We start from the raw sequence: 15172 nt of genomic DNA on the forward strand, positions 1-15172 counted from the left end.
CTCACAAGAGGGTCAATTCTAGACCATTTATGTATTGATTAGAAAAAATTGAAGTATTTAATGATAATCAAATAAAAGTGTAAAGTAAACTTATAAAACACAGTAAAACAACACCAGGTATTATTGTCCTTACAAAGACAATAAATTTACATGTTTTAGTGTGCGATCACTTCCTATAGGTATTGTTGACCCAGCTGATAACGTCACAATTCGATGAGTTCCCACACAACCTAACACCCCTTGTAATCAATGGATGGATCAGTCCAAAATAGAAAGCGTGCCGTAAAATATTAATCTGGAATATTGTACGGTACATTTGCTACACTTACGAAAGGAAATTACATAAAAAGTTATCTGTCTTGTGAATTTACATTAGTACATGTGCTTAGTGTATTAGTGTGATATTGACGTGTGAACACTATGTAATACATTTGGGACGTAAACAAAGCGATCAATGGATCTGAGATAGTTGTGTATCGTTACTGTTAAAGGTCGCAGTGTGATTATTACGGGACATTCCTGTCTCGTAAGAACTTTACATACATGCATATAATATTATGGGGGATTTTTCCTCCCCCAAGCGGCGGGATGTAGTCGAGCGCTTAAGGAGGCGATTCGATATTTACAGAAGACATCAAAATAAATCTGCAACCAGATATGACAATACTATAAATAGCTTATATGAGCGTGAAAGACAAGAAACTTTGTTGTTACGCGAACGGTGGCTACAGAGTAAAGCAAAAAAGGCTTCAAAGACTAAAAAAGACAGTTCTGGAGAGCACAGAAATTTAGGGCTAACGGTAAGTCTCCATTTTCCTATTTATTGCATAGTATTTCCCCGTGACCCCAATGTTGACATTTTGATTGAATGGGATTGACCGAGTCACGTGGCCATACGATGCAACTGACCAATGGTAACTAACCTGAAGATCAAGTGTTGTTAAAGTTAATTAAATACATAGTGTACCCCAAAGGCGTAAATGGATATTTGTCACTTAGATAACAGAAAAATCCAGCCAGTTTATTTTTAGTGCAATTAAGATGAGCATTGTTGTACCTGTTAATTTGACACGTGGTTGACCTGATTATAAAGTTACAGTAGAATAAAAGATAGACATTTTACAATGTTTTATATATGTGTATTTAAACATAGAAAAATCATGTGTATAATTTTAATTGTGTTGTAAATTTTATAAGCCATGAGAAACCCTCCAATTAAAAAATGAAATAGCTGAAAATGCTGCTCTTTTGAAGTTTGCTATTAAATTTAATCTTACTATGCACAAAGCTTCTTTATTTCAATTTACAATTTTTCATAGATCAAGACATTCACCAAAATTATTACACCAACTATAAACGTTGGTGATCATTTCGCATTTTGAAAGATGTGGACCACTATTGAGTTAAAATGACATGATTTAAGTCAAAAGGGGGAGGGAGGATCGGGGGTTACTTCTCCACCCTGGTAGTCTGTTAAGTTTTGAGAAAACTTATAATCTGATAATAATAATAAAGGTTAATTATAAACATGTAGGAAATGTCAATAAAAGAGATATAAAGAATTAGCAATGATTTAATTTAAATGCATAATGGTAAATTTTCAAAATTTGTCAAGATGCTACTGCAAAACAGTTTTAAAGAAACTTGTCAGTAATAAGTTATTTCTTCTTAACCCTTATTCATTTGTTAGCAGAAAATTATGCTTTATCCTTAGTCATTTGTCTGGAAGAAATGTGCCTAACCCGTAGTCATTTCACATTTGTCAGGAGGGAAAGTACCTAACCCTTAGTCATTTGTCAGGAGGAAATGTGCCTAACCTGTTGTCATTTGTCAGGAGGAAATGTGCCTAATCCTTAGTCATTTGTTAGGAGGAAATGTGCCTAATCCTTAGTCATTTGACAGGAGGAAATGTGCCTAACCCATAGTCATTTGTCAAGAGGAAATGTGCCTAATCCTGTCATTTGTAAGGAGGAAATGTGCCTAATCCTTAGTCATTTGTTAGGAGGAAATGTACCTAATCCTTAGTCATTTGTTAGGAGGAAATGTGCCTAATCCTTAGTCATTTGTTAGGAGGAAATGTGCCTAACCCGTAATCATTTGTCAGGTCAAAATGTATCAAACCCTTAGTCATTTTCGGCAAGAAATTTTGCTTTACCCTTATAGTCATTTGATTGTTAGAAATGGGCCTAACCCTTAGTCAGATGTCAGCAAGAAGATATCCCTCAACCATTACAACAAACTGTTTTAGGCATCTGCATGCATGTCAAAATGTCTTTTCAACATAAGGTCCTGTCCTGAATCACTTACATGACTTATATGGTCAAATAAAAACTTTAAATAAGCCAGTTATAGATTTTGTACATGTATCAGTAGGAAGTTGAGGAAATACTTCATTTTGAAACTCTCATATTGACGGAATAAGCATAGACATACATTTACTGTACATTTATATTCAAAAGTTCGAAAGGTGAGTCCTGCCAAAATTGTTTTCCTCCACTTGTTTCCATGGTAAAACTAATGAGTGTAACTATTGAAACTATACCGACAATAATTGTACATTTGTTATGTACATGTATTTTGTCTGTTAAATAATGTCATGAATGTGAAATTATAATTTTGTACATGTACGTCCGATTTAATTTATTTTACAAATTACTTCCATAGAAGTTTGTTGTCCATTTGTGACCCCCAATAAATACCTGACATCTAATGTCTGACATAAAGTATTTTGGCCCCCAAATAGATACCCAACATATGATGTCATACACAGAGGATGCTAGTTCCCCAATAAATACCTGACACCTGATGTCAGACACAGGATGATGGTCTAATAAATACCTGACATCAAATGTCATGAATGTCTGACACAAAGAATGCTGGTCCTCCAATAAACACCTGACATCTGATGTCTGACACAAAGGATGCTGGTCCTCCAATAAATACCTGACATCTAATGTCAGACACAGAAGATGCTGGTTCCCCAATAAATACCTGATATCTGATTCTGACACAAAGAATGCTGGTCTTCCAATAAATACCTGACATCTAATGCCAGATACAAAATATGCTGGCCCTCCAATAAATACCTGACATTTGATGTCTGACACAAAGGATGCTAGTCCTCCAATAAATACCTGACATCTCATGTCAAACACAGAAGATGTTGGTTCCCCAATAAATTCCTGATTCTCACACAAATGATGCTGGTCCTGCAATCAATACCTACCATCTTATGTCAGACACCAAGGATGCTGGTTTCCCAATAAATACCCGACATTTGATGTCTGACACAAAAGATGCTAGTCCTCCAATAAATACCTGACATCTAATGTCAGACACAGAAGATGCTGGTTCCCCAATAAATTCTTGATTCTGATACAAATGATGCTGGTCCTGCAATCAACACTTACCATCTAATGTCAGACACCAAGGATGCTGGTTTCCCAATACATACCTGACATTTGATGTCTGACAAAGGATGCTGGTCCTCCAATAAAAACCTGACATCTAATGTCAGACACAGAGGATGCTGGTTCCCTAATGAATTCCTGATATCTGATTCTGACACAAATGATGCTGGTCCTGCAAACAATTATACCTGACATCTAATGTCAGACACAAAGGATGCTGGTCCTCCATTAAATACCTTGCATCTAATATCAGACACAAAAGATGCTGGCCCTCCAATAAATACCTGCCATTTGATGTCCGACACAAATGATGCTAGTCCTCCAATAAAGACTTGACATCTCATGTCAGACACAGAAGATGCTGGTTCCCCAATAAATTCCTGATTCTGACACAAATGATGCTGGTCCTGCAATTAACACCTACCATCTAATGTCAGACACCAAGGATGCTGGTTTCCCAATAAATACCTTATATTTGATGTCTGACAAAGGATGCTGGTCTTCCAATAAAAACCCATCTTCTAATGTCTGACAGAAGGGATGCTCAGTGGACCCCAAAAAATACCCGACATTGAATGCCTGACAGACAGAGGATGCTGGTCCTCCAAATAAATACCTGACAACTAATGTCTGACACAAAGGATACTGGTCCCCCAATATATACCTGACATCTATTGTCTGACACTAACAATGCTTGTCCCCAAATAAAAACATGGCATCTAATATCTGACACAGAGAATGTTGGTTCCCCAACTACCTGACATCTGATTATTACACAAAGGATGCTGGTCCTCCAATCAATACTTGACATCTAATGTTAGACACATAGGATGCTTTTACCCCAATAAATGCCTGACATCTAATGTCTTACAGGCATAGAAGACTGGTGATAATTTTTCAGACATTTGGAGTATGTAGTACAATAAACAAACGTGGAGAAATAGGAGAGGGTTTTCATCATGTCTTTTTACATTTTTTCACGCGATAATTTATTTTTTACAATTTTTAAAATCGAGAGTGGCAGTGATCCCCGGAGCCTCCTTTTGGATATCACTGTGATGTATATTGTAAAGAGGTAATGTACACTAGAGAGTTACATTGTACAATGGGGAGGGAGGGTAGACTATTTGCCCGCCGATTGTGTGAGAGTTACATTGTACAATGGGGAGGGAGGGTAGACTATTTGCCCACCGATTGTGTAAGAGAGTTACATTGTACAATGGGGAGGAAGGGTAGACTATTTGCCCGTCGATTGTGTAAGAGAGTTACATTGTACAATGGGGAGGAAGGGTAGACTATTTGCCCGTCGATTGTGTAAGAGAGTTACATTGTACAATGGGGAGGAAGGGTAGACTATTTGCCCGCCGATTGTGAAAGAGAGTAACATTGTACAATGGGGAGGAAGGGTAGACTATTTGACAGCCGATTGTGTAAGAGAGTTACATTGCACAATGGGGAGGAAGGGTAGACTATTTGACCGCCGATTGTGTAAGAGAGTAACATTGTACAATGGGGAGGGAGGGTAGACTATTTGCCCGCCGATTGTGTAAGAGAGTAACATTGTACAATGGGGAGGAACGGTAGACTATTTGCCCGCCGATTGTGAAAGAGAGTAACATTGTACAATGGGGAGGAAGGGTAGACTATTTGCCCGCCGATTGTGTAAGAGAGTAACATTGTACAATGGGGAGGAACGGTAGACTATTTGCCCGCCGATTGTGAAAGAGAGTAACATTGTACAATGGGGAGGAAGGGTAGACTATTTGCCCGCCGATTGTGTAAGAGAGTTACATTGTACAATGGGGAGGAAGGGTAGACTATTTGCCCGCCGATTGTGTAAGAGAGTTACATTGTACAATGGGGAGGAAGGGTAGACTATTTGACCGCCGATTGTGTAAGAGAGTAACATTGTACAATGGGGAGGAAGGGTAGACTATTTGCCCGCCGATTGTGTAAGAGAGTTACATTGTACAATGGGGAGGGAGGGTAGACTATTTGACCGCCGATTGTGTAAGAGAGTTACATTGTACAATGGGGAGGAAGGGTAGACTATTTGCCCGTCGATTGTGTAAGAGAGTTACATTGTACAATGGGGAGGAAGGGTAGACTATTTGCCCGCTGATTGTGTAAGAGAGTTACATTGTACAATGGGGAGGAAGGGTAGACTATTTGCCCGCCGATTGTGTAAGAGAGTAACATTGTACAATGGGGAGGAAGGGTAGACTATTTGACCGGCGATTGTGTAAGAGAGTAACATTGTACAATGGGGAGGGAGGGTAGACTATTTGCCCGCCGATTGTGTAAGAGAGTAACATTGTACAATGGGGAGGGAGGGTAGACTATTTGCCCGCCGATTGTGTAAGAGAGTAACATTGTACAATGGGGAGGGAGGGTAGACTATTTGCCCGCCGATTGTAAGAGAGTAACATTGTTCAATGGGGAGGGAGGGTAGACTATTTGCCCGCCGATTGTGTATAGATTACAAACAACTCGTTCATTGTAAATGGATTACATTTCCCATGTTACATTACATATTTTATTGTTGCGATCGTCGAATATAACGTTTATGGCTCAATTAAATTAATTTCATAACATAATTGCTTCGCTTTAAAATGTTAAAGTTATTTAATACACCATACAAATGAATAGTCAGATTGTTAAATAGATCTCTTGGTTGCGTGTGAACAGATAATTTATACGTGTACCTGTAAAAAAAAGGTCTCTCATACAAGCGTGTAGATGTTTCATTTATTCTATCATATCAGCGTGAAGATCGTACATTTACTCAATGATCATACCAGCTTGTAGAGCTTAAATTTACTCTATGATCACACCAACTTGTAGATCATACATTTACTCAATGATTATACCAGCTTGTAGATCGTACATTTACTCAATGACCATACCAGCTTGTAGATCGTACATTTACTAAAAGATCATTCCAGCGTGTAGTCGAACATTTACTCAATGATCATATCAGCGTGTTGATCCTACATTTCTCTATTATAACAGATTGTAGATTATACATTTACTCTTATCATACCAGCGTGTAGATTGTACATTTACTCATTGATCATACCGGCGTATAGATCGTACATGTACTCTATCATACAGGCGTGTAGTTCGTACATTTACTCAATGATCATACCAGCTTGTAGATCGTACATCTAATGATCATACCAGCTTGTAGATAGTACATTTACTCAACGATCAAACCAGCGTGTAGATCGTACATTTACCCTAACATACCAGCATGTAGATCGTACATTTACTCAATGAACATACCAGCGTGTAGATTTTACATTTACTCAATGATCATACCAGCGTGAAGATCGTACATTTACTCAATGATCATACCAGCGTGTAGATCGTACAATTACTCAATGATCAAACCAGCTTGAAGATCGTACATTTACTCAATGATCAAACCAGCTTGAAGATCGTACATTTACTCAATGATCAAACCAGCTTGTAGATCGAACATTTACACTCTATGTTCTTACCAGCTTGTAGAGTGTACATTTAATCAATGATCATACCAGATTGTAGATCGTGAATTTACTTTATTATGCCAGAGTGTAGATTGTACATTTACTTTATCATTCCAGCATGTAGATCGTACATTTACTCAATGATCAAACCAGCTTGTAGATCGCACATCTAATAATCATACCAGCGTGTAGATGTTCATTTACTCAACGATCAAACCAGCGTGTAGATCGTACATTAACTCAATGATTACATGTATACCAGCGTGTAGATTGTACATTTACTCAATGATCATACCAGCGTATTGATCGTACATTTTCTCTATCATACCAGCCAGTAGTTCATACATTTACTCAATGATCATACCAGCTTGTATATGTATATCGTACATCTAATGATCATACCAGCGTGTAGATTGTGCATTTACTCAACGATCAAACCAGCGTGTAGATCGTACATTTACCCTAACAAACCAGCATGTAGATCGTACATTTACTCAATGATCATACCTGCGTGTAGATTGTAAATTTACTCAATGATCATACCAGCGTGTAGATCGTACATTTACTCAATGAGCATACCAGCGTGTAGATTGTTCATTTACTTAATGATCTTACCAGCTTATAGATCGTACATTTACTCAATGATCAAACCAGCTTGAAGATCGTACATTTACTCAATGATCAAACCAGCTTGAAGATCGTATATTTACTCAATGATCAAACCAGCTTGTAGATCGACCATGTACTCAGTGATCATACCAGCTTGTAGATCGCACATTTACCCAATGATCATACCAGCTTAATTGAAGATAGTACATTTACTCAATAATCTTACCAGCTTATAGAGTGTACATTTACTCAATGATCATACCAGATTGTAGATCGTAAATTTACTTTATCATTCCAGCGTGTAGATCGTACTTTTACTCAATGTGCATACCAGCTTGTAGATGGTACATTTACTCAATGATCTTTCCAGCTTGTATATCGTACATTTACTCAATGATCAAACCAGCTTGAAGATCGTACATTTACTCAATGATCAAACCAGCTTGAAGATCGTACATTTTCTCAATGATCATACCCGAGTGTAGATCGTAAATTTACTCCATTATGCCAGAGTGTAGATTGTACATTTACTTTTTATCATTCCAGCGTGTAGATCGTACATATACTCTATTTTACCAGTGTGTAGATCGTACATTCGTACTCAATCTAATATTTCGGTCGTCAAGTACAGGAGATACGTATAGACATAGTGTTATACAATTGATTTATATTTTTTTCTAATTGTCACTGAATCATAAAAATGAAAAACAATTCAGTTTTCTTTCCGACCTTACAAAACTACATGATCATCTGTTTGCTTTTCCTGTTTACAAATTCCAAACATAAAGTGTGTTATCTTTCGCCAGGTTAAACTTATGATGGATTGTTGCACGATTAACGTCCATTTACAAATATTGTATATTAAATGCATATTCAGGACGCGAAGAAATTAATTATATAACAATGCAAGGGGTCACAATATTTTGATTCTGCTGGGTGGGCCGACGGGATGAAGGTCGGGAGATTTCGATTGCCTCTGTGATAATAAGGCTATGTTGACCATGCTCAAACGGAAGCCCCTTGCGGGTAAGCCGTATTCCTCAGACGGAAAACCGGAGACCTTTTTTATACTCAAGTGTATCATCGGATCTGGACTATCATTATCCTTCTATACCTGTACTTATTATACTTATAAATCGAAAACTAAACCCTTTGTTTGGCTTTTTTCTACAGGTTATATTTGAACTGGAAATTAATTCAAAATAAACGAACTTTATTTTAATTCATTTCAGAGTGAAGCACGAGATTTCTTCGAATTTTCTGTTTTATTTCAATAAATTTCAAACAGATTTTATTTACAACATGTATACACATATTTATGTCCTATTTAAAACAATGCTAGAAATTGAAAGGATATTTGAAATGAATCGAAGAAAGAAGTTTGTTCCTTATATAATGTCGAGGTCCGGGAATCCACGCACAGTCACTTCTGAGAAACTTAAATTATACGAATGTCTGATACAGTCAGTATTTCAGTTTTAAGCAATACAACTGCAGGTCAGTCTTGACTTTCCTTTTTGAATTTGTGTGCATAGTATTCATATATACTCAGTGAACACGTAGTGTGACACTTTGAATTTGGGTAATAACTAAGTGTCATTGATTGTACACACGTTTAACTTGTGTAGAAATTAAAGACCAATGTCTCCTCATATTGGATATTATATTCCCTAAAATTAACCCACTATTCTGTAGCTTTGATAAATTACCCTCTGATGATGGAAAAGAATCGAAGAGAATGAAAGCCAAATTAGTTGAATTTTGATTAATTTTGTTGATTAATTCATTTTGTTCTGTCTTTGTAGAAATTACTCAAGAAAAAGATCGATAGTAGCCAATCAGAGAGCCAGAATCTTGACACAAGTGCGTTCGATTTTGATGAGTCGGACACCATTACTACACAGAAAACGGTTAAAGGCGGATCTGGAGTCGACGTGTCTGTTCGCATTGTTCAGGAAATCACGGGCGGAAACCCGCAGCAAGTACAAACAAACGTGGCCGTTAGTACTACAGTCAAAACACACATAGAATCGAAAGATAAGCCATCAACCAGTGTTGAGACAAGTACGAAATTTGAATGTAAGCAAGAACCTTGTGATGACATTCCTGGTATACATTCTAATAAATCTGATATAAGTCACACGGGCTCCGAAATCCTTGATCAAGAAGAGCTGGAAGAAATATTAAAAACAATTGAAAAAGATGAAAGTAAATTAAGTGACGAGATTTTCGAAGAATTACAAAAATTTGACCAAATTTACAGTAAAGTGTCCCAAGAGGACAGTAATGACTCAAGTATGTTTGGCAGCATGACCGGAAGTTCTCCAGGCTTACACAAACAGCCACCTTATGATCCCGGAAATGCTGGAAATTCCGGAAATATATTCGAGAGTCCACCTTCAAATCCAGTAAGAACGCCACCCGTCCCATTTAGACAACCGGGAGCAATTACTACTATGACTGAAACTGGACCAGCAGCGGAAACACTTAAACAAATGGCTGCACAACATCAAAGTAACCAACACCATGGTGGCTCGTATAAACAGTTCAATACACACATACAAGAGGGGAACTATACGAATCAGTACCCTCCAACTATGGACACTTCTTATGGATATGGTAACCAACAGAATATAAACAATATAAGAAACGGTAGCGTTGTTTATCAGGAAGGGAATCAAGACATGTATGCAGGAACGAAACCATTAACTCACTATCCAGGGGTAGCAGGAAACCCCACGCCTTCCTCCTTACAACAATTACAAAATCAGGTTCAGTCTTTCAGTCAAAGTCCTCAGATGGAAATAACACAAACACAACAAATGCACGTTAGTGACGGTTCACGGAGATTACAAATGTCTCAGACACAACAGATGCACATGCGTCAACCGCCACAAAACATATCTATGTCTCAGCATCAGTCATTTTCAATGCCGAACAACATGGCACAAAGGCAGTCACCGGGTTACATGAATGAGCAAATGAAAATGCAACAAATGTACCAAGAAAAAATGAGACAGGAGCAACGCCACCAAAGCATGCAGGCGGCGCAAATGCAACAATTTATGAGACCGCCACCCGAATATAAACAATCGGAGGGATATTCCGCTAGTAGACAAAACCCCTTACAAACAATGCAGGACATGGTCGAACAAACAAACACCATGCAGACTTCTGGATATGGAAGTGTCAAATCTGAAAACACACCCCATATCCAGAATGGCATGATGCAATCTGCTCAAATGGCCGCCATGCAGAGAGGACCTGCTAGCTCAACAATTAATTCGGGGCCAGTTATATCACAGAATGATGCAGGGTATCATATGTCGCAGATACAACGACAACAGTCGTACCCGGGTGGTATAGACTCTTCGTTAGTGCGTCAAAATCGGCAAAATGGACATGGGTACACAAGTGCTATAATGCGAAACCAGAGACCTCCAAATGTTAATGTTGGACCAGATGGCTTAAATATTTCACAACCCCGTTCCCAGGAATGGCCCCGTCACATGATGCATGGAAATATGAACGGAATGGCCAGGCCACAAAATCCAAATATAATGTATAATAACACGTATGCCGGTCAAGCTGGAACAACAGTGACTAATGTTAATCAGACAAGGCCTATGCAGATGACTGCAATGCAATCTCAAGCTATGATGCAGAATAATGCGCAGGCGCAACACATGATGATGCAACAACAGGGCATACAGATGTCTCAAAGAATGGCAATGGCCAATCAAAATAACTCTAGCTTTAATCAGCGTCCACAACAAGACGACTTCATGAACATCTTAGATAGTGCTTCTCAAAGTGGCAATTCCGATTACATAGATAATATGGCGGCACAAAGTACAGGTGTTAGCAGTGATGCCGCTTGGTTGGATGAAATTTTAAGTGGTAACCGGGACTTGTAAATAAATGTGGACTTTCGTATTCATGGTAATTTTATGGCAGTTTTACTGTACGCGAAATCATAAAACAAACTTAATCACTGCGAGGAAGTTTTAAGGTTCATCTCAGGAGTTACTTGTAAATATTAGGTAGCGAGTTAAAGAATTGTGGGTAATGAAACAATACGAGATTCTCGTGTGACTGAATTAGATTCTCGTGTGACTGAGTTTTGTCGCATAATACGCATACATGCATTACACGAATACGTTAAATATAGACACTTGTAATTCATACAAAAAGACCTTGAGATGGCTTCGTTTGTGATAAGTCAGAAGTACTTAAGAAACCGGAGACTACCTCGAAGTGTGTATATCTTTGTATAAGAATTGTGCAAAGATAAGTTTCTTATTACTTTTTATCACAAGAATGTTGAATCAGGGAAAATTTAAATCAAATGAAACGTAGAAAACAGATAAAGGCCACACAAAATTGATGTTTTGTTATCATCAGCCATATAAAGGCCACAATAATGTAAAACGTGCTTTGTAATTTCAATTTAATTTTTTTTATGTGTGTAAAGACGCATAACATTAACGCTTTTCTTGTTAACACACATATTTACAACTTAATAAATGCATTTATTCCACGAATCAGTGTGTAGATCGGGAACAAGGTGGATGCATGTGCGTCTGTTACCATGGTAACATATAAAACCGAAGAACTCTTTAAAATTGAATTGTTAAACGCTCTGAAAATTCAAATTTAATAAAAAAATAAATGGATATAAATACTTGTACATTCTAATTAAACTATATTTTTTTGAAGTTCAAACCTCTTTTTCTTTTTTTTTTTTGGACAAATATCAACTTAATCAGTTTCTTTCAAATTATGTAATAATAAATATTTTATGAAACAAATTCATATTATGATTGATAATTTGTACACAACAAAACAAGGATGTTTAACAGTTATTTATTTTACTGTGGCCTCAGCAGATTTTTTTGCTTGCATTTTTATTATATTATTTGTAAGAAAATTGTCCTTAAGGAAATTGTAAGAAAAGGGATAGGGACAATTTCCCCTGCTTTTTTGTTTACACATGATATCACTTTTTGAGAAAGATAAAAATATATATATTTCATGCTTATTGAATTTATGCAGAATTTACGAAAATTTTATATATTTTGATAACCCTTGAACGGAAAGCACAACTTGAGAAATGTTTGCATGGTGTATGTGAAATATTTTTGGTACTCAACGAAAATTGATAAAACTAGGTGTTGGTGTTTAATTTTTGCAAGTCAAATTTTGCTGATATTATTAGAAGACTGTTACTCTTTATAGGAGTTATTGTCCTTAAATTAGGAATTTTTTTACCCTCTTTTGTGTTTGGAGCAAAAGCTAAATAAGATAGAGAGAAACTAAACAGACTTCAATGATCAGCAATATAAGATAAAAAAAACAGAGATTTTTGTCATTAATTCTATTCTCGTCTACAATGTTGGAGAGTGTCCTTTGTTGAATATGCATATAGACCAAGGTGAGCGACACAGGCTCTTTAGAGCGTCTAGTTATTCTTTATCGGTAAACATAAACACCAATGAACTATTTTTCGATTTGCGCTTTCCTTGTAATGATAACTGTCTCTTTTTTGATATTCAGTTATATACCTTAAAAACGAGAATAATAAAAGCCTTTCATATGAAAACTCAAATTTGCTGGTTGAATTTGAACTATTTTTGCTGTCCTCCATGCTAACGGCGAAAGTCTGGTCGAATTCAGCAAGCACCTCTACAGTTGAGATATGAAATGTGCTCTGTGAACATCGCACAATGATGGGACAGTTTTCTTCAAAATTGTCTGCTGATAAATATTTCTCCCGACACTCAAAAAGTGAAACAAACTCAAGGGAAATTGAACCTTCATCATTTGGTTCAGAAATTCCACATTTTATACAACATTGTTTTAAGTTTTTGTCATACGTTTCAGAGAGTTGTCGATCTCGTAATTTTTATACATGTAGATAAATTTCAAACTGTATTTATTTTTTAAAGCATTTTCTCATTCTGTACAAAATACATATAATCATTTTGAATTTATAGATTTTAGTATGTATGGTATATACCAATAGCAAAGGTGGATTGTCCATCAAATGTATACATCTAGCTTTTCTCCATCCATCGAAACAAATCCTCAGTTTAAAAAAGACGAAAAAGGCTAAATATGCACAATATCTAAGACCCAATATAGCCCAAATGGAAAAATTATATTTAAAAGTCTGCAGCTCTTTTCACAAAAAATCTTACGTCTAAAATTGATCGTAAGTTATACTAGAATGTCCATGATTTACGAGTATTGTTTCTAGTAAGATTTTTTTGTGAAATTGTTGTCTGTTACTTTATTCTTGATGTTTCAGTACCCAGTTACATGTAGCTGTTAGACAAACAAAATGTCTCGCCTTAGTATTGTAGAGATTCTGTACAAAATGGCTTTGCCTCATTTTTATTTCTGACCATGTGGTCATATACAATATAAACGCTTGTTTTTGAAAACTGAAGATTTGTTTCAGAGTATTTTCTTAAACGAGAGAAAAACAGTAAAAATCGACAAACATTGTTATTGTTAATAGTGCGCTACTATCCCATCTTTTGGATTCGGTTGTCTTTGTCTTTGTCCGAAGTCAAATGTATAATACAATTTGAAGTCGTATGGTTGATTCAGTGAGTGTAACATTTTTCGGGGAGGGTTCGGGAAATGTTATTTAAATGTCCTTTTATCATGGAATCAACACCTTTGAAAATATAAGGGTTTGTCAAATGTTTGTCGTTCATTACTTGTATGCTATAGTAGATACATTTGTAATTGTTTATTTCCTTTTTGGAAAATCTAGATACATACTTGTTACATTTAAGTTTTTATAATTAAAATATTTTACAATATATATTGTGAGAATGTACATAGAAATGTGAGATATGTTTTGATACTTGACAGCATATTGCTAGCCATGTTGTAGGGGATGTTCAATGTCACGAGACTAAAAAGCATATTGGTAGCAATGTTATAGAAGACATGTTTAGTCTGATAGGCCAATTCTGGTTTCTTTTCTTTGTTACCACCTCTATGGTCTCCTGGTTGTACGACAGTCGTCAAAACCGGCAGAGTAAAACCGAAGACTTTAAAAGCAGTAGTTGCTTCTTTTCCGCTAAGCACACCACATTTAGGAATACGAGCAAACCTTTCTAGCTTAGATTTGGTATAATGTGTCATTGGATGTCTGCCTGTGGACTGTTACCTAGGACGTTAAAATCCTGCTTTGAGTACCAGTCAAGTACACAACATTCATGGTTCATATTCATGTCACACCTACATGTTCACGTCCTTACATACAAGTAATATTTGCTACTATACATTAAAGAAAAGATGGTTCCCGTTGTCTTCATTTGACTTGACGCTTTATTATGGTTCACGCTAAAATATTGGGTTCATATAGTAATCGCTTTGTCCTTCCTTCCATCCACCCAAGTGTCCGAAACAAATGGTTTCGGGATAATTCGAGTGTCCCTTGCTTGGTTGATATGATTCTTATACAGACGGAAAATATAGGGGAAGAAGCTTATGGATATTGGGGTCAATATGTCAAGGTCGCTGTTCATATAATGTTGATGGAAGAAGGCTAGTGATTTTAGTGCCAAAGGTCAATGTCACTGTAATTAAACGTGGATAAAAGTTGGAAAAATTGTTTCTGGATGGTAATTTGAAGTTTCCCTC

General features: G+C 36.6%; 1 protein-coding gene across 1 annotated transcript; it reads left to right on the forward strand.

Annotated features, from left to right (window-relative positions):
• Window positions 1-220: 220 nt before the first annotated feature.
• Window positions 221-14343, forward strand: LOC127716404 (neurogenic protein mastermind-like). The gene is made up of 2 exons (XM_052222596.1): window positions 221-800; window positions 9316-14343. The coding sequence occupies exons 1-2, from the start codon at window positions 558-560 to the stop codon at window positions 11425-11427; spliced, it is 2355 nt and encodes a 784-aa protein (XP_052078556.1). The 5' UTR covers window positions 221-557; the 3' UTR covers window positions 11428-14343.
• Window positions 14344-15172: the final 829 nt, after the last annotated feature.

This window comes from Mytilus californianus, unplaced genomic scaffold (genome assembly GCF_021869535.1).
Source record: "Mytilus californianus isolate M0D057914Y unplaced genomic scaffold, xbMytCali1.0.p SCAF_9, whole genome shotgun sequence".
NCBI lineage: Eukaryota > Metazoa > Mollusca > Bivalvia > Mytilida > Mytilidae > Mytilus > Mytilus californianus.